The sequence below is a fragment of the Penicillium vulpinum genome (assembly GCF_028829585.1).
Source record: "Penicillium vulpinum strain IBT 29486 chromosome Unknown utg000004l_segment0_segment0, whole genome shotgun sequence".
Taxonomy (NCBI): Eukaryota; Fungi; Ascomycota; class Eurotiomycetes; order Eurotiales; family Aspergillaceae; genus Penicillium; species Penicillium vulpinum.
This window is the reverse complement of record NW_026643244.1, coordinates 363,550-385,007: the sequence shown is the minus strand read 5'-3', so window position 1 is coordinate 385,007 and position 21,458 is coordinate 363,550. Positions and strand designations below refer to the sequence as shown.

The 21,458-nt window shown below is 48.9% G+C and overlaps 8 protein-coding genes across 8 annotated transcripts; 5 read left to right on the top strand and 3 right to left on the bottom strand.

Annotated features, from left to right (window-relative positions):
- Window positions 1-201: 201 nt before the first annotated feature.
- On the bottom strand, window positions 202-1,700 carry gel6 (putative 1,3-beta-glucanosyltransferase; the record flags this gene model as incomplete). The annotated part of the gene is made up of 4 exons (XM_057256388.1): window positions 202-1,197; window positions 1,247-1,296; window positions 1,348-1,509; window positions 1,565-1,700. 4 exons carry the CDS (start codon window positions 1,698-1,700, stop codon window positions 202-204), a joined length of 1,344 nt encoding a protein of 447 aa, XP_057103846.1.
- A 1,818-nt stretch (window positions 1,701-3,518) lies between these two features.
- On the top strand, window positions 3,519-4,376 carry N7479_008694 (uncharacterized protein; the record flags this gene model as incomplete). The annotated part of the gene is made up of 1 exon (XM_057256387.1): window positions 3,519-4,376. One exon carries the CDS (start codon window positions 3,519-3,521, stop codon window positions 4,374-4,376), a length of 858 nt encoding a protein of 285 aa, XP_057103845.1.
- A 2,175-nt stretch (window positions 4,377-6,551) lies between these two features.
- On the top strand, window positions 6,552-8,350 carry N7479_008693 (uncharacterized protein; the record flags this gene model as incomplete). Its single annotated transcript, XM_057256386.1, has 2 exons — window positions 6,552-7,251; window positions 7,308-8,350. The coding sequence occupies 2 exons, from the start codon at window positions 6,552-6,554 to the stop codon at window positions 8,348-8,350; spliced, it is 1,743 nt and encodes a 580-aa protein (XP_057103844.1).
- Window positions 8,351-9,337: 987 nt separating this feature from the next.
- N7479_008692 (Sds3 domain-containing protein) lies at window positions 9,338-10,910 on the top strand (the record flags this gene model as incomplete). Its single annotated transcript, XM_057256385.1, has 2 exons — window positions 9,338-9,721; window positions 9,795-10,910. The coding sequence occupies 2 exons, from the start codon at window positions 9,338-9,340 to the stop codon at window positions 10,908-10,910; spliced, it is 1,500 nt and encodes a 499-aa protein (XP_057103843.1).
- A 680-nt stretch (window positions 10,911-11,590) lies between these two features.
- On the top strand, window positions 11,591-12,307 carry N7479_008691 (HHE domain protein; the record flags this gene model as incomplete). Its single annotated transcript, XM_057256384.1, has 1 exon — window positions 11,591-12,307. The coding sequence occupies one exon, from the start codon at window positions 11,591-11,593 to the stop codon at window positions 12,305-12,307; it is 717 nt and encodes a 238-aa protein (XP_057103842.1).
- A 205-nt stretch (window positions 12,308-12,512) lies between these two features.
- N7479_008690 (uncharacterized protein) lies at window positions 12,513-13,447 on the bottom strand (the record flags this gene model as incomplete). The annotated part of the gene is made up of 2 exons (XM_057256383.1): window positions 12,513-12,776; window positions 12,935-13,447. 2 exons carry the CDS (start codon window positions 13,445-13,447, stop codon window positions 12,513-12,515), a joined length of 777 nt encoding a protein of 258 aa, XP_057103841.1.
- A 1,823-nt stretch (window positions 13,448-15,270) lies between these two features.
- N7479_008689 (uncharacterized protein) lies at window positions 15,271-16,458 on the top strand (the record flags this gene model as incomplete). Its single annotated transcript, XM_057256382.1, has 3 exons — window positions 15,271-15,539; window positions 15,608-16,011; window positions 16,076-16,458. The coding sequence occupies 3 exons, from the start codon at window positions 15,271-15,273 to the stop codon at window positions 16,456-16,458; spliced, it is 1,056 nt and encodes a 351-aa protein (XP_057103840.1).
- A 905-nt stretch (window positions 16,459-17,363) lies between these two features.
- On the bottom strand, window positions 17,364-21,317 carry N7479_008688 (putative AT DNA binding protein; the record flags this gene model as incomplete). The annotated part of the gene is made up of 1 exon (XM_057256381.1): window positions 17,364-21,317. One exon carries the CDS (start codon window positions 21,315-21,317, stop codon window positions 17,364-17,366), a length of 3,954 nt encoding a protein of 1,317 aa, XP_057103839.1.
- Between the last annotated feature and the right edge of the window lie 141 nt (window positions 21,318-21,458).

Below are 21,458 nucleotides of genomic sequence, written 5' to 3'. Positions count from 1 at the left end.
TAATTCATTTCTTGTGTACACTTCATGCTTCGTGAAAGAAAGACCTGAGAACATAACCAGTATGCAAACAGCACGCCGACTCCAATATATTATGCAGCGGTTTAGCTGAAGTTGTCTATCCCAGATTTGTGATGCATATCAATACAATAGCTCGAGCCACAACAATCAAGGGTCGGGTAAGAGAAAAAGAAAACAACAAAGTTAAAGCCAGAAGGCAACGGCACCCAGCAAACCAGACAGCACCAAGGATCCAGCCAGAAGACGCTCGGTAGCTGGGGAGCCAACGGTCACAGCGTGAGCGGCGCCTTCCTTTGTTGCTGACGCGGAGGGAGATACGCTGGTATTAGTAGCCTTATTCTTACCTGCAGTCGCTGTGGAACCAGAGCTCTTTGTATAGGTCTGTCCCAAGGTAGGAAGCGGCGAGCTTGGGTCAACTGCCCATCCACCAGATGTCGACGCAGGACACTCAACGGCGGTTGGACGGGATATGCTCTTCAGGTAGGCGGAAAGGGCAACTCCGGTCGGGTTCAGGGTAGCCCACTGAGACTTAAGGTTGTTGAAATCAGGTGACACAGGTGTCGGGGTGCCCTTGCGGGTGAAGCCGTCCTCGATACTACTTACAGTCGCAGTTGCAGCGTCGACAGACGGTCCATAACTGATCAGCCCATAGTCGTTGGTCTCCTCGATCCACTCGTAGATAATTGATCCAGACCAAGTATCAGACATGTGACTACCAAAGATAGCAGCCTGGTCCTCAAAGGTGCGGGGCGAGGGGGTGTTGCAGCCAGTCTCGGAGAAGAAGATCGGGATGGGGTAATCAGTTGCGTTCTTCTGCAACATGTTATATCCGGATACTTCATAGCTAGACGAACCACACCACTCGTAGGCATTCAGCGAGTAAAAGTCCAAGCGATCAGCTGCATCCTTGTAACAGGCCATGTAGTTCTGCAGCATGGGTCTCAATTCTGCAATATCGGCCGCAGAGTAACCAACGGGAATCTTGCGATAGCCCTTCTTATCACGGTAGGCTTTGATATCGCGAGCAGCCGCCAAGACGTACGGAGCAGCAGCGGAGCCATCGGCCGTGGTGAGTACCTCATTTCCGACCAAAACACCGGCAGTGTTGTCGAAGTTTTGGAATTCATCGAGCACCGCTTTAAAGTGATCAAACTGAGTCTGATTCCAGTGAGGCTTGGTCTAGGATCGTCAGTATATATGGATCCACATGAGGGGCAAGTGGACCTACCTGTTCGATCTGAGTATTGAAAGTGTCCAAATCGACGAACAGGTAGATTCCTAGACAACGTATCAGTTCGCATTACAAATTGAAATCGGAATCAACCGTACCAGCTTCTGCCAATGCCGACATACAGCCCTTGTGATCAGCATGGGGGTCCACGTGGTACACACGGATAGCATTGGTGCCCAGCTCGGACATCCGGACGATATCGCGCTCGCATTGGGCAGTATCGACAAGCGGGTCACTTGGTGTAAGTTGATAAGCAATTCCTATTCAAGTCAGTAGGGCAATATAATATACCTACAATGTAGAGTTTCTAGGTACCCTTGATGTAGAACTGAGTTCCGTTCTCGTAGAAAAACTTGGACCCAACAGCCGAAATGGGTGAGATTGCGCCCACCGCTGTGGCCTGCAAGCCAGCAAGTAGCAACGGCACCGAAAATGCCAGGGATGACAACATAATTAATTTTGTGAAAGTAACAGTGCAGATAGTAGATGAATACAACAGGTAGAAGATAAATAGAAGAGAAAGAGAAGAAGAAAGGATCTCAACTGGTAGTTTGACCCTCTTGCCCTGATAACGAAGGAATCAGGGGCAGGTGCAAACAACAAAAGTTACAACAGTTACAAAAGAAGGTACAATTTCAATGATTTTAAGGGGAGAGAGAAAGGGAGAGATAGAGCTGAAACATAAAATGACAGTTCCTTGATTTGGAACTGTAGCAACCAAATTACTATCTGCAGGGTATTCTCAACTAGCGCGCTTCATTCCTGGCCCTATTTAGGACATTCCATATTTAGTTTGACTGGTAACTAAGCTTAAAGACAAAGATATTTATACAAAGTAATAAGGGTATTAGAGTACATGACTTAGACAATTGGAGTACAACTGGAGTACAAGTTAAAATGTTAACTGTTGACTGTTGACTGTTGACTGTTGCTGATATTCCCCCTGGGCCCGTATCAGTTGGGGCCAAGCCCTAGTTCAATGTCATCACATGGAGATATCACACACATGGGGGAGTAAACTAGCAGACTAGACTACGGAGTATTCCGTATAGATATATACATATATGTATACTTAAGTAGGTAGAAGATGTGCAATCTTACAGTAAATATTAAAATATTAAAATCAAACAGTGTGCAAAGTAACAAAGTCAACAATTCCTACGGAGCACAACATACAATATTGCCCCCGTGCCCGGAATCTACCGAGTTCCACAACGCAACCCCTATACCTATAAATATACTATAAGAAATTACTATTCAAATGCTTGGGCAGGCTTGAGACATGTCTATCAGATAAACCATCTACGGAGTACCATCATTATTATCACCGTTCTATGTCGGACAAGTATTCCCTCATCTTAAACCCCGTCAATCACTGCTGTTCTGGACTTGGATATTATATCCGCTCTAACTAGAGATGGGAAAGATAGTCGTATCTTCAAACCCCGGAACACGGCAGCTCATCGATCGACGAATTATTTGGATTTTTTTGAAAGAAGTTCTATCTTCTTTGTTCACGAGACGCGTTGGGCAGATATCGGGTTAGGAAGAAACCAAGGTTGGACCCCTAAATGCATCCAATGCATATCACAATATCAACGCTAACAATAAATGCGATCCAACTCTGTTTAAATTTCAGATTGCCACGTTACTCCACTGGGCGGTTTTCGGCGGTCGCCACGGGGGCTAGAGCGAGGTCACTGCGAGATAAGGAGGTGAGCTATAATTGCGAAAATTGCGATATATTTCGAGGTTGATGGGAGATGAGTGTATACAAAGTAGGTGGTAGAATAAGGTGGTATAGGGTGTAATATCTGCACCATCGGGCAGGTATGTGACCTTTAATAGCAGATCTATAAACGGTCCCCTAACATCCTTGGATGTGCGACAGTCCAGACTTCCCAGACCTTCCCAAGGTGTTCTCCAATCTCCACTCCTCCACTTCATTCCGAGTTGTCCACCAATTATCATTTTCATACGCGCAATGTTCGTCAGCTAGTGGATCCCCCTCCATTAGGATCGTCTAGGCTTTTGGACATTTTCACCAAAAACGGGAGACACCCTATTAATGACGTTTCCGCAAAGGGGGGGCAAGAGACACTTATAATAATAACCAGCCCGCATCCGGTCTGGAGTGTTTTTCTCCAATGGACTATTTCAACTCTTCCCTACCCTATATTTGGTTATATCGATTTACCGACATGCTTCTATAACCCCCTATACCATATTCTATCGCATTCAGAGAATATACGGTTATATATCATCCACAATGGCCTCCCCGTTCCACATCTCCCGACACCAGCAGGTCGAGCTAGAGCGCAATGAAGCCTTTCGAGTAATGCGCGAACAACTTCGCCGCCAAGAATGCGGTATGGAGCGACCAAGCTTCTGCGCCGGTCACCGACACTCCTGCACCTCCACCGAACAAGAGACCTTCCGCCTCCACCGCGATATTATCCACACCCTACTCGTCCCCCTATTCCTAATCAACCACCAAGCCGAGCGTATTGCGGCCCGTACCCTCCCGAGCCAGAAAGGCGCCGAGCCCGAACGCGCATTCCGCGGTGAAGCCCGCAGCGCCTTCGCCTGGTTGAACTGCATCCTCACCGAAGAACACGATTGGTATCTCACAGCGCGCTGCCCAGCCTGCATTGTCCAGCACGTGCTGCACTCTGAGCCGACGATCCGATTCGTCACTGTCGCTTCGCAGCTCGCAGGTGCCCGCTCCGGCTTCCAGTGCTGGCTGGATGCCCTTGAGATAGCCGTCTGCGAAGATCCCTTCTGGGGCGATGCCTTCTGGCCGGATATTGAGGAACGTGCTTCCCGTCTGACTGATGGAGTGCAGCAGCTCGTTCACCAGTGCTATGAGCTCAGCGCGACCCTCGACAACCCAGCTCGGGTTAATCCGTCGCTCAACAAGACCTCCATGCCTACCTACGGCAGTCGTTCTGCCTCCTGTACAATCCCCCTAAAGCCTTCTAGTTTCGCGCGGAAACAGGTTCGCCTGACGAGGGAGGAACAGAAATACCGCTCCTCGCTTTTGTGGAATTGCTCTCAGGAGATGACACAGCCGCTGGCCGGCTGCACTACTGCGACTCAGTCTCGGCGTCGATCATTGACTTCATGAAGGATTTCTGGTGGGCTATGGCGGGTGTCACCCTTGTGGCGGTGACCTCCGCCATATGCATTTTCCCTCTTTACTTTCAACCAACCGGTTACTTTGCGCACACCGCCGACCGGCGGTGTTGTTTTCGAGAATCTGCCCTTCTTTGCCGAGTGAACTCGGGATTCCACAAAAGTATCTACGGACCTTGCGAATCTACATTGTACAGAGAACCTATCGGGAATTTCGTGGATGTCAATTCTCCGATCTCTCACGCGATCTCTCACGCGATCTTTCACGCCAGAACACATGGCCCCCTCAGCGCTCCACGCGACCGAGACCAGATTCTCGATATGCAAGGGTCACCACGGAGTTGGAATCCGCTGTTCTGATGCAATCTGACCCAGAACCGTGGATGGTTCAAGTTATTCCATTTTGTCGGGTCGATGGAGATATTGGAATGCGTCGGTCTGTACTCCGTATAGCCGACGGGAATGATGTGATTTTTCGATCATGTCGGATTATAATGACTATAGTGATAGTATATATAATTTTAATCATAATCAACTTTTTTCTTCAAGGGTTACTATCAACTAATGTGAGTGCACGTAATATATAACTTCCTACCTACTTAGGTACGTATACAGAGTAGTTTACGTGTACTCTTCTATTTGCCGAGGTTTATGTATTAACAAGTTAACCATAAAGTAACCAACTCCACATCCCACGTCAAATAAATTCAAATCAATTCATGACCTGCTAATGCATATGATCAAGGATGGAGTACCAGGTATATGGCATGCTCTGAAATTAATTTAAAGTCGTGGCAATATACTCTATGTGAGACGGTGGAGCTAGCCGGAGATGGCAACAGGGAACTGAACCAGATCGAGGCGCACAGTGGAAATTAAAACGGTCTCAACGTCCCTTAGATAATCGGACTAGATCTGAATATGGATGTATGAGGTTGCCTATCAGAGTCCACTCGGATTTCAGGATCCTAGGATTCCAGGGTCTTTAGAATGCGAACTTGCTGCGAACTAGGCGTTGCATTGAACCTAGTACTAAATATATATATATATATAGATAATATACTCCGTATAAAGAGACATATATATGTATCTGGTTCATTACTATTAGATCTACTTTGTACAACATACATAAGTATAGTTTTTACTTTGTATATCCTATTGGTGAAGATAAGTACAAAGTAAGTATATGCCCAACCCCTCTTAGACCGGAAACGGAGGACTACATGGTATCTATCTTGGAAGTACTCAGTACCTCATCCAGGCCCATGCTCCACATGCATCCTGTGGTACTGACGACTTGTGAAACCCAAGGCTCATTCCGCATTGGGGGGAAGTGATATGTATATGGTCCTTGGTATTATGCTTGAGTCTGGTTCGGGTAATGAGGACATTGATTTAAGTATATTAGAATATAAATATTCTAATACGTTCAAATATACGAAGTATAGTATTCAATTTCAATTTCCAGATATTTCATCTATATTATTTCAAGTGTTATTCCTAACTTGCACAACCCGAATATGAAAATGATCGTCCGTGGAGCCAAGAGCAAAGCCCACCGGTCGCTCTAGACTATAGCAATTTATACACAACATTTTCAACTTAATACATCAAAACTTGCATATTATACCTTTCTATATAATCCAGTTCTTAAAAAATTTCATTAAAATAAAAACCACACATATTACTATATAACATCTTATACATTATATATAAATATATTATATATATATATATATATCCCTTACATTAAAAAAGAAAAAGAAGAAAAAAAAAAAGGTGGAAACTGATGACTCCATGACTTGAAAGGTCTAGACTTGCCTGACCTGAAGAGTCTGGCCCCAACCCTTGCCCCCAGTTAGTACCCTGTACAAGGCCTAGTGCCTATTCGCCCATATTATGTCCAAGTACCCAATACCCACTCTTTCCCTTCCCGTCAATTTCCATTCGAATTCACGCCCTCTTTTGCTTCTTCTTCTCTTTCTCATCCCTTCTTCTTTTACCCCCTCCCCCAAAATATTCATTTCCCCTCCTTTCTTTAAAACTATTCATAGCGTTGAAATTCCCCCCAAATTCCCACGCTTGGACCGGGTCATCTTTCGGTCATCTTTCGATCATCTTTGGACGGATGATTCATGCCGGCAATCCCTCATATCAGAGACTCTGAATGACTTCCTCGTGCAATGGACAGTATTGGCCTGTCAATCCTACTCCCGAAGATCGCGCCATGCATGTCCCACCAACAGTGAAACTTGATACCAGAGCACATCTCCCCCAGAACTCAGATACACAGGAAACCCTCAACCCCACCAGGGTTCGCCGGCGAGCTTCACAAGGGTCTCTCCGAACAAGACCGTCACCGGTATCTCGATTTCTCTCCAAGAGTAGCGTGGCCGTGAATTTCCCGTCGTGGGATCAACGTGTTACCTCGCCTCGTTCACCTGGTTCGCCCTACCGTCTGGATTCTCGCACTCGGTCGGTCGACTCTCGTCTTCGTCTTTCAACCACTGTGTCTCGCGGGCCGAGGCCTTTGGCTGCTTCGACGGCTTGGGACTCTCATTATCAGCCTGAATACCCCGCTACACTACCCCCTACGCCTCCGGACGAGGACATCCACGTTGCGTGGAACCCCAAGTCCGAGATGATGTTGTTTGACACACACTCCCACCACCCGGGATCCATGGTTATGATGGAAAACCCGAGTGTTGAAAATTCCTCTGCGACCGGTGCTTCGGATACACTCAGCAGCCCGTCGGATGGGCTTTCTCATAGGTCGTCTAGCTCGGGAGGCAGCCCTGGGCTCCACGATGAGATGGACTGCCAGCAGGACATGGGCTCATGGCTGGATCATGGCATCAACTTGACTGGTAAGCTTTCCGCGCATCCGTACTTCCAAGCCCAACCACTGACCTTGTTTTTTCAGCTTCATCACTTGCCCTCTGCAAGACACGAGGCGAGGCCGTCAAAATCGTTTCCCAGACCCTTCCATATCCTAGAACATCTGATCAGGCAGTATCAGTACCAAAAACCGATAGTGTTTTTTCCTCGATCGTTCAGGCCGTCCACAATCACTTGCAACCTGGCCAGTCACCCTATATCAATGTTACCCACGCAGTACCGGAGCAATTCAGCCTTTCGAATCTGCCCCACTCTCCCCCCAGCACTCCTCGTTCTCCCGCTGCTACCGAGGATTACTTCAATGCCACAGTTTTCTCCAGTGCAGCAGTTGTGGGTGCTTACCATGACCACCGTGGGCCCCTCCAACGGCAAATGTCCCACGCCCCGATGCCCATTGTCCCCCCTCGCAGCGTTCACATCTCAGTCCTCGAGCGCTATCTTCCCCCAACCTCCGCCCAAGAATACCGTGATTTGTTTTGTCGTACCCGTCCATCTTTCCTGGTTGATCGTATGAGCGAGTTGGCACCGGGCGGCTCCCTCCTCTTCATATACCCGACCAAGAAAGGGGCATCCACATTCAAGTCTCAGTACCTGGGCCCCATCCTTGACCCCCTTCTCCGCCAACTCGTCGTGGTGAATGAGTTGTCCGCAGACGTGGGACGCTATCTAGGCAAGCTCTCGTCTGTCTCTCAAATGGATGACTTCGCCACCATGAAGGCGAACATCGTGGCACTCTGCGAATCATTGAGCGATAACGATTCTTCCTCTCGATTTCACGTGGCTGATGCAGGCCGCGGAGACACCCACCTCGACCGCAGCCTTTGGGCCGAGTGGTTCATCCACCAGGAGAAGGCCCGCATGAAGGAAGTCCTCAGCCTGTACTGGCAAAACAGCCGCCGCTCAACTAAGAGCTCTGGATGCTCCGGCATGATGGGCAACAAAGAAGTCACATCTTCCGGGCTCCTGAGTGAGATCTGCGATGGCATCCGCAAGAGACGCTATTGCGAAGACAATGAGCCTCGTGATGGTGTCGAGCTTGGTGTGTTTGTGATTCGTCGAACGAATTAGATCGTTGCAGCATTGCTAGATCACTCTTTCTCCCTCTACCTCGAATTCTCCTTTCCATTCTTCACCACCCCCACTTCCGCAATAGCATATTTTAACAAACGGCCTTCACAAAAGATGACATGGGACCCATGGAGGTGTCCCCGGTGTTGGATTTCGATTTTCCGGTGCGAAATAATTCTTTTGCACCTTGCATGAACTCGTTTTTGGAGGTTCCATTCCCCATACGAACATTTTGAATGAACTATGAATACCCCGGTTGTTGTTGGCGATTCGGGTTTTATGAACTTTTTTTTCTGTCTTGATGACGGATATAGATATACACGATTTAGTGGGAATATATCTGCTATTAACAACATCTTTGCTTTTTTCTGTAATCTAGCATATCATTGGAGTAAGTCCACGGATCTATGTAGGGGTCATGGCCTGTGGCTTCGTCAGGCTCTCATTAGGCATCACCGGGTACATTCATGGATAGTGTCAGCACTCGGGTTACCCTTTTGGCCCTATGGGTTATATTGCCAAAAGGATTAGCCATTTAGGTCATATGGCGTTATAGCGTGGTTGAACTAGCACTTCTGGTCATATAGACATGGATATTATACTTGTAGGGAAGTCGTTTTATGGCGAAGACCATCCCTTGCCGATGTAGTTATATAGCTTGGGATTAGATAGCTATGGTCTTGAGTTGGAGGGGGACACCAATATAAAGGGGAAAACCGAATGTTAATTCATTGTGTTTATTCTATTTATTGCGCCTATTCTTCTGGTTCTTTCAATCAAATTAGAATTATATTGTTTATTTTCTCTTCATCTTCTCTTCACCTTGTCTTCACCTCACTGTCTATTCTCCTCGGGGCGGCCAAATATTCTGCCGTCCATATTCGACCGTGACCCACCCCTCCCTCCCAGCTCATCCATCTTCCTTCGATTACCAACTCCAATTCCATGCAATTTACCACCCTCCCTCACCCACTCTCGTCACATACAATGTCATATCAGAACCCTCCGCCCCTCAGCCCCGGCGGCGGGGCTGGCGGTGCACCCTCGAAACGCGACAAGCGCCGCACTGCGCTCCAGGAACGGCTCCAGGAACTGACGGGTCAGTTCAGCAATAACCGGGACATCCAGTTTCGTCAGCAGCTGCACGCACTCCAGTGTGATATGACACTGATCAACAATGCTGATCCCTACGTGACTGGACCGCTCCCGGACTCCGCGGAGAGCATTGCGTCGCTGATTGAGGAGACTGTTGGTGGCGGCAGCAAGTTTGCGAAGGAGATGGCTGGCCTCGCTGGATCCTGGTATTCCAGGTTCGTGCAGCAGGTTAATGAGATCAAGGAAAAGAGAGACGCGGAGTTGGTCACGGCTATGGTGAGTTTTTTGCTGTTCTGATCTATAAGGAGTTTTTTTTTTGCTAATCAGCGACTTTTTTTTTCTTATACAGAACAACTACAACAACACCATGGAAAGACTACAGCGGGAGCGTGACTTCCGCACTTACTTCGCACAAGAAGAATTCCGCCATCTATCTTCCACCCTCCGAGAGCGATTGATGCAGAATATCTCGGGCAAGCGCGCCCGTCTGATGCGTGAAAAGGAACAGCTCGACATTGCCGACACTAATGCCCTGCTCCTCCACCCCAATCAGTTTAGCATCACAAACCCGGCCAGCCCTGGTGGGATCCACAGCAACCGCAAGACCCGGCACACCCGTCACCGCGTTGATCTCGACGAGCTGGGCAACGGCGTTATCTCGGATTTGAATAAGCGCAAGCGGAAGGCTCCGGAAGACGACACTGGGTCCCCTGCACGGGACACAGGCGATGCTACTCCCGCGAAGCGCAACAAGGCCGAGGTCACAAAGGAGCAGGTGGCACCTTCATACTCGATCCACTCCCTTTTCACCGATAAGGAACTCAATGCACACGTCAACCAGGCACACCTAGCGACTGTCCACTTCTTCTCTACCTCCAGACGCCCAGACCACGGATCCGGCGCGGTGACGAACGGTAACAATACCGATGCCGAGGATACCCCCGAGGGCACAGGCCATGAAGATAACGGCACCCCGAGTGCAGCCGATATGATGCGCACCGCAAGTCACAACTTCCACGCTACCCGATCTACCCGCACCACCGCCGCGCACAGTGCTCTGAGCGCTCTGGCCGACCTTGCCGATAAGCCCGCCACCCGTCCGATCCTCCCATACCACGTTCTCTCCAACCACCACGCGCGACCCAACGGCAACGCGCCCCCATTAACCGCCCTTATGAACGAGGAAGTCGACGACGACTGCGCTCGCATCGGCCGTCTCGCCAGCAAACCACCCAATTGGATCGATACATCTTTAGTCGAACTCGTGGCTGCACCTCTTCCTTCTCCCGCAGAGCCGGTCGATGGCCACCCGGCCGATCCCGCTATCTTCAGCCAGCTGCACCCGGATTTCTCGCCCGCCATGGGTATCGACTGGACTCCCACCGCCCACCACCCCGGCCTCGAGATGTTCCAGCCTGCAGCTATGGAGCGCGAGCGCAGTCGCAAGCGTACCCGCAATCACTGAGGGATATGCACATGAAATTTGGGATGTACGTTAAGATGGGATGGGATGGTGTTTACCGCAGGTCGCGGTTACGGATTACCCTTTATCAATTGATCATATTAGCTATGTTGTGAGGGATGGACCTCGCAGGCGTTTGGGTTTTCTTTTTTTTTTTTCTGTGTCTATTGTCTTCTTTTCCAGACAACTGTTTACTCTGACATCAGGCGTTGTTGAGGGACACGCACACACACATACTACTTCGTTTCTCAGGTTCATGCTTGCCCCTATATTGGGTAGTACAATACATGCATACCTTGTTCTTCAGCCTTCTGTAAGATCGATCTTATCAATTTATAACTAATAGTTTACAACTACCCCCAGACAGCATACCCCAATTCAACTAGTACGTCGAATCCTCACGACTAAAGGGGGAGAGAGTATGGAAGTCAGAGCTTTGGTTTCGGGGTTATTTTGGATGTGTTTGTGTTATGATTTATGAATCCCAGGTCTCATTTGGATCTAGCCGTCCGATCTCGAGTTCGTAAATTTTGATGTGGTTGATATCAACTTAGGGCTAGCATCTATATCATCATCATGACAAAAACGGAACCTATCACCGACTATTCTATCAAGTAGATTCTTAATATTTTTCTAAAACCTCAACAGAAAAACAGTATTCCAAGCATCAAACCACTATCCTCATGCTCCGGCGCGCCCTCGCCATCCACCCTCCTATCCCCAAACTCCCAATGACAACAACATCACGACCAAATGCCGGATCGCCCAAACCACTCTTCAGCGGCAATATACCAGCTCTCCAAACCTTCACCGAAGACACCTCAGTCCCAACCGTCCACAGCCGCATCCTCCCCGCCATAAAACACGATCACATAGAACTCGAATCCCATAGCCACCAAATCCTCTCATCCACAAACCCAGACCAACAAACCCGCTTCCAAAACCAATTCGTCTGGGAGCTAGCCCGCCATCTCATTGGCGAGGAGCTCGTCGTATACCCCGCCCTGATCACTGCTCTCCCGGATGGCCAAGGAATAGTAGACAAAAACAGACTCGAGCATCGTGGCGTTAAGCACCAGTTGAAAGCGTTCCAGGATCTATCTTCTACGGACCCCCGGTTCGTGCCTACGCTGAAGGGGCTTATGCGTGATTTGGGCATTCATGCCAGACATGAGGAGGATGTTGATTTGCCCAGACTTGAGGAGTTATTATCTAAAGAGGAGAGTGTCGAGTTGACCAAGTCACTGGATCGGGTCAAGATCTTTGTGCCCTCGAGATCGCACCCGCTGGCACCTACAGAGCCATTCTTTGAGACCGCTGTTGGGCTTTTGACTGCACCGATTGATATGTTAGCTGATTTGTTCCGGAAGTGGCCGGATGGGAAGGAGAAGAAGAAGTAGAAGTAGGTAGGGATAGGGATTGGATGGGAGCGTATGGCTAGGGGCTGATTTATGATTTAAAGTTAGATATGTCAGAATACTCCATTCATACCTAATTGACCCTCTAAGCCAATAATTGAGATACTCTAAGCTGAACGAACAATACAAATTACCCTCTATCTTTTCAGCCCTACACTTTAAGTTGGAAGCCACTCTCGTCACTATATCATGCCTCCACAGCCACCGACGATCCCATTGAGCCCAACCGCCGCCCCGAAGATGAACCCGAAGAGCCATAGCGCTGCAAGCGACGCAGCTTCCCCAATCGATTCGCAGTCTCGATCGCAGATTGCTGCGTCTCATCGTCACCAGACAGTGATCGCCGCCGCTTCCATGCCTTACGGAACTGGTGCTGCTCCTCATCCTGCTGTCTGTGTCGCATAGACAAGAAACTAGCATAAGCTTCCTTTTCTTCGCTGAGAGCCTGGACCTAAACCGCTAACAGATTAGTTTATGATTCTTTCGCTATTGCTTCTAGGATCAAATCGGGAACGTGATAACGATCTTGACTGCATGGAGCAAAACAATAGGATTGCCGAAAAACAGCGAAAAAAGCAAAAGAAAAAAAAAGAAACAGTTGCCACTTACATAGGATAACCACACTTCCTGCTCGGAACTCCACGCCTTCTGGCATCTTCCAAGCTGTCGCTGCGCATGAACAAGTTCCCTCTCCTGCTCGGCTGTCCATCGGTCTCGACTGCGAATAATACTCGCCCAACTGACAGCGCGAACGAGCTGGGCCCGAGTCGGACGCGTCTGGTCAGAATAACGCACTCGGCTCTCGGAAGTCGAATCCGACGCTGAGGCCGGGATAATTTCCGGCGCAGACAATATTGGCTGGGGAATGGGTTTGTTGTGAAGTGCGTCGGTCTTCTGTGCGTTGCTCTTCACCGCTACCTGCACGGGACCATAGACGTCACGGTGCATGACGATGGTTTCATTGTTGTGCGCGTGGGGGCTGAAACTGGAGTCTGACAGAATGGGATTCTTTTCACTGAGATGGATTTCCACCTCAGGGGATTTGCCCTTAAGACTTGTTCGTCGCTTCCAGGGGAGCGAGAGTGGTGGGAGGGCTCGATGAACAATTGTGAATACCGACATGATTGATCGTCCACACACATAAACTATATGTATGGAAAGGAAATAGAAGAAGTGATGGAACTATAGATTCTAGAGTTATACACTCGTTTTATCTTGGTTCTTGGTCTCTGGGGATGATATTGTCCCCCATATTGCTACCAACCCTTGCCCTTATAAATAAATGCCCAGTTCGCCTCCCAAGTGGTACTTCACGATCCAGCCAGATCGATACCCAAGGACGAAAATGCGTGCAGGGACACCTCACAGGCACTTTGCAGGTACCTCGCACAGAGTGGGGAATGCGAGGCTCTCCGGCTTCTGCTTGGCTGGCCATGCGAGAAGTATACGATCGTGCAGGAGGCGGGTTGGCCTGGTTGGTCTAGATGGCGGAGGACTGCAGGTTTGGTTGGGACTTCAATGTAGATTGTGTTTGCTTTTGGGACGGTTTGACGGGTTGACAGTTTAAGGACTTGGTTGTACGGAGTACAGTAGTTTTATTAGGATGAGACAAACAGCGGGTTTGGGTCACTTTGAGATGGACGTTGACTTAGCTGGTATAAAGAGGCGGACTGAGATGTGTTCTGCATTCAACTCATGTGATTCATCCCTAATCCGTCAGATAGTCGGGGAAATAAGGAATCTTGATGCAGGAGGTCTCTGTGGTTGGTTGCATATCTATGTTCGAGATGCAATATACACAGGGTGTTCGCAGTTGAAGTCAAGGATCCCCTTCTGGGAATTTGGTATTTTGGTCAATTTGGTCGAAAACTTGGAAGATATAGTATATAGTACCTCATTGATATCCAATGAAGCTAGATACTAGATACCTAAATTGATCACCGGCATAAACTCTTTGCTCCCGTACAGGAGCTTTTTGCAAAGCTGAACGACCTCAAGAAACAGGATGGGTTTATCAACTTGTCGAAAATAATCTCCCAACATATCGCCACGTCTGAGGAAGTGCAGAATACGAAACAGTACATTGAATGTAACGGGCCCAAGAGACTGGCCCTAGCACGGGCAAATAGCAAGTCTCAACCCCAAGTTTGTGGCGGATCAACGCCTCTGGAAGTGGATTGAAATATACTACCTAAAGCAGCGAGACACATATGTGTTCCCCACCCTTGATAGGGAAGCTAATTGAGAACTGTTGCTCTGGCCTCGGACATAAGGATCCTGTCTTGCTAGGTGTTCTGCCTAGACAAGATCCTTGGCCGACATGAATGAGTATCCTTACATAAAGTAATACCAATAGAAAGAGCAATAGTGGCAAAATAATACTAAAGATAGTGTTGGGATGCGTCGCCAGGTGACCCCGTTTGTGCCCGGGACTGTAGTGTAGCAGCTAGATCCTCTCTTTACATCTCTTGGTTTTCCTCAGAGTCAGTTACTTCAGATCGAGCAATACACAGTATTGTTTTCTCTTCATAGCTAGAGATAGCACCAAGGAAAACGAGAATGAAGACAGCGATAAGAATCTTCATGAAAAAGAATGATAAAGATGATATTAATGACAAGGATACTATCAATGAGAATGATGGAAAGGGTGATAAAGATGAGACTGAAAATAACGAAGATAATTGTGAAGATGATAATAGAATTACGAGGTCTATACAGAATCTCAATCGTGCTAAATCTCGATAAGTCGTATCATTCTTCACGGGGTTTGTCGGGATTTGCCATCCGGTTCGCATGCACGGCAACTTTATATTGGCGAGCATAAAATTCTTCGGGATATCTTCGGGACATATACTATCTGGAACTTCAAGGACCTTCCCAGACTTATAAAAGGGGCCTAGTATAAACAAAATGAATCACATAACCGCTGAAGCTTGCAATTTACCATGCGTCTAACTTTGATCCCAATTCTGGTTGGAATTGCCCTTGGCATCCCTCATGGGAAGCCATTAACCAGCTCAACAAATGACAACAACTTGACTGTCGCCATAGTTCGAGCACCACCAGCAAACTGGCCGCTTCCTGTGATGAACAAAAACTGGACGGACGTGAAATTCGACCTCGACCAGACGGTACTCAAAGCCACGAACCTTATCACAGATGCTGCCGATGCTGGCGCCAATCTAGTTGTCTTCCCTGAGCTATGGTTTCCCGGGTATGTTCTCTCTATGCCCAGACATAGCTAGGAGTAACAAGTACTAATCCCGGCTCCATATTGTCTAGATACCCCAAAGGCATAGCGAACCCTACCCTCATGAAAGACCATATCCAGAACTACTTCGACAACTCTCTGGTCGTTGGAAGCCCCCAATGGAAGACCCTCATTGCTGCCGCCAAACGCAACAGGGTTTACATCGCGCCGGCATTCTCGCATCGAGAAGGTAACTCCATCTACATGGCACAAGCCCTCATTTCACCGGAGGGAAAGGTCCTTCTGCTGCGCCACAAGCTGCGGCCATCAGGAGGTGAACGTGAGATCTGGTCTGATGGAACGATGGACGAGCTCAAGGTGATCGCAACTCCCTACGGCCGCTGGGGTCTGTTGGAATGCTGGGAACACTTCCACCCGGCTATGACATTCAATATCCAGTCCCAGAGGGAGACATTACACATTGCGGCCTGGCCATGTAAGCTGAATTTCGAATATTTCACCTGCAAGCTCTATGCCTCCCAGCTAACTCTACTCTATAGTCACCCCTGATGAAGGTGCAACCGATGCAGAGCCCTATGAGACTGCTGAGATAAATGTGGCCTCTGCGCGGACCTACGCTGCTAATGCAGGCGCGCCGTTTGTTTTTGCTACTGTTGGAAACGCCCGCTTCCTCGATAGCGACGGCCTTGATATCAAGGTGGTGGATGCCTCTGTCTCCTTCGACGATGTCCCGTTGGTGTACGCATCCTTCAATACAACCGGGCTTGCAGGGACAGAACCATACGATGCCGACGGGGAGCAATCCTGGGGGATTCTGGAGCAGATGAAGTCTGGATTCCCATCATATATTCCAAACGTTCTAGGTAAACTAGTTCCACGTAAGAAGGTGTATATCCCAGAGCTCCTTTCCCGTGTTGTTTGAGGTAGCATTTACTCTTATTATTGAAAGGATCGCCATTTCACGAACGGAAGCGAGAAGGTTCTTGTTGGGGTGTGTGCCTGGCTGACCCTGAGGCCTGCTGCTCCCCCATTTGTCAGGGCCTGCTTCTGTGCTAGAAGGATCTTATATCTTCCATACATACGTTTAGTTATTTGTTATAAATACTTTCTTCTTGATTTTTTTTCATTAGTTGTTTATTGTATATAACTAGGATGTTGTGAAATTGTGAGCTAATCCCAAAGTATGCTAGTTTCCACTGGTGGAGAAATGACGAGCACTATACAAAGTGCTGCAGTAGGTCTAGTAGCAATAGTATGTAAATGTGGTTTATAATCGCTTTATTTCAATTAATAGAAGATTTGCGATGATATTCAAGCCTTGCTACATGGCTGTTATCTTTTGTTAGCTAGAAAGTAAAAGAGGATGTATACGTTAAAAGCCACCAAGAAAGATATCAACATGACACTACAAGGGCACTAAAGCCCTAGAAACAATGGAAATAAGTCAAATTTAAGATACAAAATAAGAAAGTTCGAATGTTATTGTAGGACAGAGTTCTACTTGTTTAACCTGAGTATATCCTCTCTTTCAAGCCAATATACATTACGAAGTTTAAGTATTAGGAAACACGAGGCGGTTGAATGCATATTATAGTGCTTAGAATTCTCCTAAGAATACTCGTGCGATATCGTTAACGAAAGCGACGAGAATTTTAGTGTGAAACTCCCCAAAACAGCCCAATGCTGCACACAAGCCTAACTAATAACCGTGAGGGAATCATAAATAGAACAAGAACAGACGCATTCGAAACAAAACCATGACGCCTGGTCATCGGATATCCAAAATAGTACATAAGATAAAAAAGAAGTGGGGGCAAAAATAGACGCTCACCGCCATGTATCCACGGAAGTACCCCGGTTGGCCTTGGCCTTTACTTCCTCTCGGATCTGCTCACCAATAATGATGCTTATGAGTCTCCGGTGCAAATCGGCTTCTGTCCAATCGATCTGTCCGCTACCGCCATATTGGATATCAGCCCGAGCAAGTTCCTGGGCAAAGCGATCAATGATGGCAAATTGAATCTCTGTGATGGGCACCCCGTGATGACCATCGGAGGTCCATATCCAATCACCAATGATGGCTGCACGCCCTGGAGCATCGTAGTATTGAAAGTGCTCCGGGTATCGCTTGGCAACTCGGTAGATACGACGAAGCGCAGCGTAGTGCTGGTCGGAGAAGTATCCGAAGACAGCAAGTGGCCGAGGCCCTGGAGAGGCCCCATCCTGGTGGTTCAATGGCTCCGGGTCTTCGTTCTCCAAGAGGTCTTGAGAGGCACTCTGCTCATAAACCGGAACCCCCTGTTCTTCCAAGAGGTCCCGAGAAACACTTCTCTCGTGTATCGGGTCCTCGTCTTCTTCCATTGTGGGAAGAGGATCTGGCTTTATTTGGGGAGACTGGGATTGTGACGGCTCTCTCCAATGACTCGTAGGTGACTGGCTCGCTTGCTTTAAGAGCGCCTCGTCCTGGAGATGTCCACCAAGCTCCCTCGCAGATTCAATGCTGACCATTTCCTCCTCATCTTCGAAGTCAGATGGTTCCTCCGGAATAGTACTAACACTTGAGCTTCGGTCACGGGTGGGGGCTTTTAGCCATTGCGGGGTGAAACTGGTTATTTTACTGAACCAGGATGATCCTGGCTCCTCCCTAGTGGGTCGAGGAGGCTGTGGGGTGGAGGCAGAATCAACGTTGGCAGATTCCAATTGACTGAGAGCGGCATTGGAAATGCTGCTGTTGTCATGATCCTCTTCCAATGGTTCTTGCATAGGCGAGCTTCTTTGTACAAACTTTGGAGATTTATTCCCACCGAGGAACGCCATTTGTGGACTGGGGACCCGTGGGCTGGGAGCATCGGGGCTGGATTGGGAGAGAGGTTGTAAACGCATACGTGCTGGAGTGCGTGATACCAGGTCCTTCATGGCAGAGGTATTGATGGATGGATTATGTGTCCCCAATGGCTGCGCCAGCACAGCCCGAGGAGTACTCGTTCCATTGTAATACCGCGCACGGTTTGGTGTATCCTCTTCCGCAAGCAAAGCAGACAAATCGACCTTTTGTTCACGGAGCTCGCGAACCTTGGATGGTCCGAAGCGCGCTACATACTCACGTTCCGAGGTAGCGTAAGGAGATGAGCTCAAGTAGTCTTGACCTGCCGAAATTGGAGCAAGGCTGCCCAAAGGACGTGCAAGCGGCTGCCGATTAGGCTGGACATCGTCATCCTCAGAATGTTGTGAAATATGGCTGTGCTCGTTGGCTTCAAGTTGCCAAATGTCATCATAGCCATCATCCTCATCTTCCAAGGGTTCGGGTTCGGGTTCGGGTTCAACGTCTTTTAGCACATATGGCGCTGGCTCTGATACGACATCGAATGCAGAATTACTGGGCTCTTTATCAAACTCATATCTGGGCTCAAGTTCAAATCCCTGTTCATCTTCAAGTCCGATGTCCCCATCCTCTTCCGCCGCATTCTCATCACTATCAATGTAAACGACCGACCGTGAGTTTGAAGCCATCTGAGCCTGGCGGCTGACTGCTTCTCGTTCAAGCTGCCACTGTGCCTCCCGCCGTGCCTTTTGGTGGGAAGCCGGGCTTTGCTGCATGGAGTTGTTGAACTTGGGGGGTGACGGTTCGCTGTATCCTCTATATCCTTCTTGCTTCTCGATCTCATCTTCAAAGGTGTCATCGTGCGCTTGCTCTTCCAATTCTTCTTCATTGAAGTCGTTATAATGAAGTTCTTCCTGTTCTTCCTCGAGGCGTTCCTTCTCGAGACGAGATGCTGCATGTTCTGCTGCTATAGCCGCAGCCCTGTCTTCCTCGGCGACCATTCGACGCATAGCAAGTTCCTGTCCTATCCCCATAGCAGCTCGGAGTTCTCGCTGCGTTTCAGCGTTGAATGTGCTGAAAACACCCTCCAATCGGAGTCTTTTGTGATGAGCATTACTCTTGCCTGACCACTCGTCTTCTTGGGGCTGGAAGGGACCTTGCAGGGCTAAGCTAAGCCGAACAAGTCTAGCTAAACTGATGAATGTCCTCTTCTTTCGAACACTTGTTGGTTTAGTGGGAGACGATGCGGCAGGCAGTTCAGGGTAGGCGATCCCATTCACGTAGTTAATAGATTGCTGCTCAGTTGCATGCACAGTCTGACTTTCTGGAATATGGGGGCTAGGCTTGTCGTGAAACCTAGGATCTAGCCCCGTAGTGACTGGACTGGATGACTTTTCAGCACGAGAATCCCCACGGAGCTCTTCAATTGTCCCGGGAAGCTTGCGTCTCAACCGTTCACCAACTTCCTTTCGTTTGGGAGCGCTGTTCGTCGCAGCACTGGAGCCGAACCCATGCTGCTTGGCCGATGGGAGTGTATCAAGGGAAATCATAGTGAATCCTTCACTTTCCATAATAGTGTCGTATTCATCGTACTCGTCTGCGGAATCTTCAACGGGGTCGGTTTGAGCATGATGGGTCTCTGTCCTTGAGGGATGGTCTACGTCGGCTTGTTGGGTTTGATTTTCTTCGTCGGCCAGCGAAGACGTGGGGGTCGGAGTCGGATATGTGCGCGATTGTGGGCTAGACGTGTTATGAGAAGCTCTCGATGACAATATTGCTCTTTCGCGTGTAGGTGATGGCATTTTAGAAGGGGTAGAGTGGATGTTTTCATCATCCAGAAAGTGGTGTTCCGTAGCTCCGATAACAGGCGTCTCCAAACTCGTACGGCCGTACTCACGGCGAACATTGGGGAGAACTTCCGTGATGGGCTCCGTTGGGTCAGGAAGCTCTGCAATTGACATGTCCGAGTTTCCCCAAGAGTCATCTTCCGAGTCTGCACCTCCAACGAGATTCAAGGGACTGGCATGTGCGTTACTCCCAGCAAAAGAATCCGTCGGACTGAATCTTTCTCGGTGTAGGCCAGCGTCACTAATGAGGGCATCTGTGGTGCTGAGTCCTTGGTGGCCCAGACTAGCGTCACTAGCTATGGTGTCCATCGGGCTGTATTCACGTTGGCCTAGATCAGCTTCATTGGTCATGGTATCCATTGGACTAAATTGCTGGGTTGAAAGGGCGTCACTATTGGGAATAATATCCATTGGACTAAAAGGATGGTCATATTCGGCAGTCGGCGTTGGTTGGTCGTCCAGCAGTTGGAAATCCTGTGGTTTGGGTTTGGGCGTACCACGTGGTCGGCCTCTTTTGCGTGGCTGAGAGTCACCAACTCGTAACCCAGGAGTATGCCCTGGCCCAGGTGTATGCCCAGGACGAGGAGTCTGCCCAACGTCCCCGGAAAACGGCGACAAATTTAGGTCAGACTTTCGTGGACGCCCTCGCCGCTTTAAGGGCGTCTTCTCCTTCAACGGACTCCTTTCATCCTTTAATGGTATCATCGTGGTCATGGTCGAGGGTTTTAATCGTTTGCGCGACGGGCTGCCCCGGTTCTCGTCATCTTCATCTTGTGTCGCTTCGAGGGTAAGTCGGATGCGCCACGGGCTAAGGTTTCCATCCTGAAGCTTCTCCGGGGAGAGTGACCTCTGCCGACCACCCTTGAAGTTCCTTGTCGGGGTCCCGGGGAGTATGACATCGTTGAATTGAATTGAATGCGCGCTTTTTGCGGGACTGCGGCTGACGCGCGGTCGCGGTCGCTTGGCCGGAGTTCGTGATTTCCCTATCATAGGAGACATCCAGCTTTGGCGCCCCGCGAATGGCTTTATCGGTGATGAGATCAAGTACTGAGCATCGCCTGGAGGTCCCAGGATATCGGGGGAGGAGCTCTGGCTGCGTGACGAGGCCGACATGGCGGACTCATGCGAAAGAAACGAAACTCGGGGGCCACACGTGCCGCCAAAGGGGTGGAGGAGCGCTAAGGAATGCAATGACAATGCAAAAGTGTCAGTCTCTTAACTATTCACAAGTCGACTTTATCATACAAAAATAAG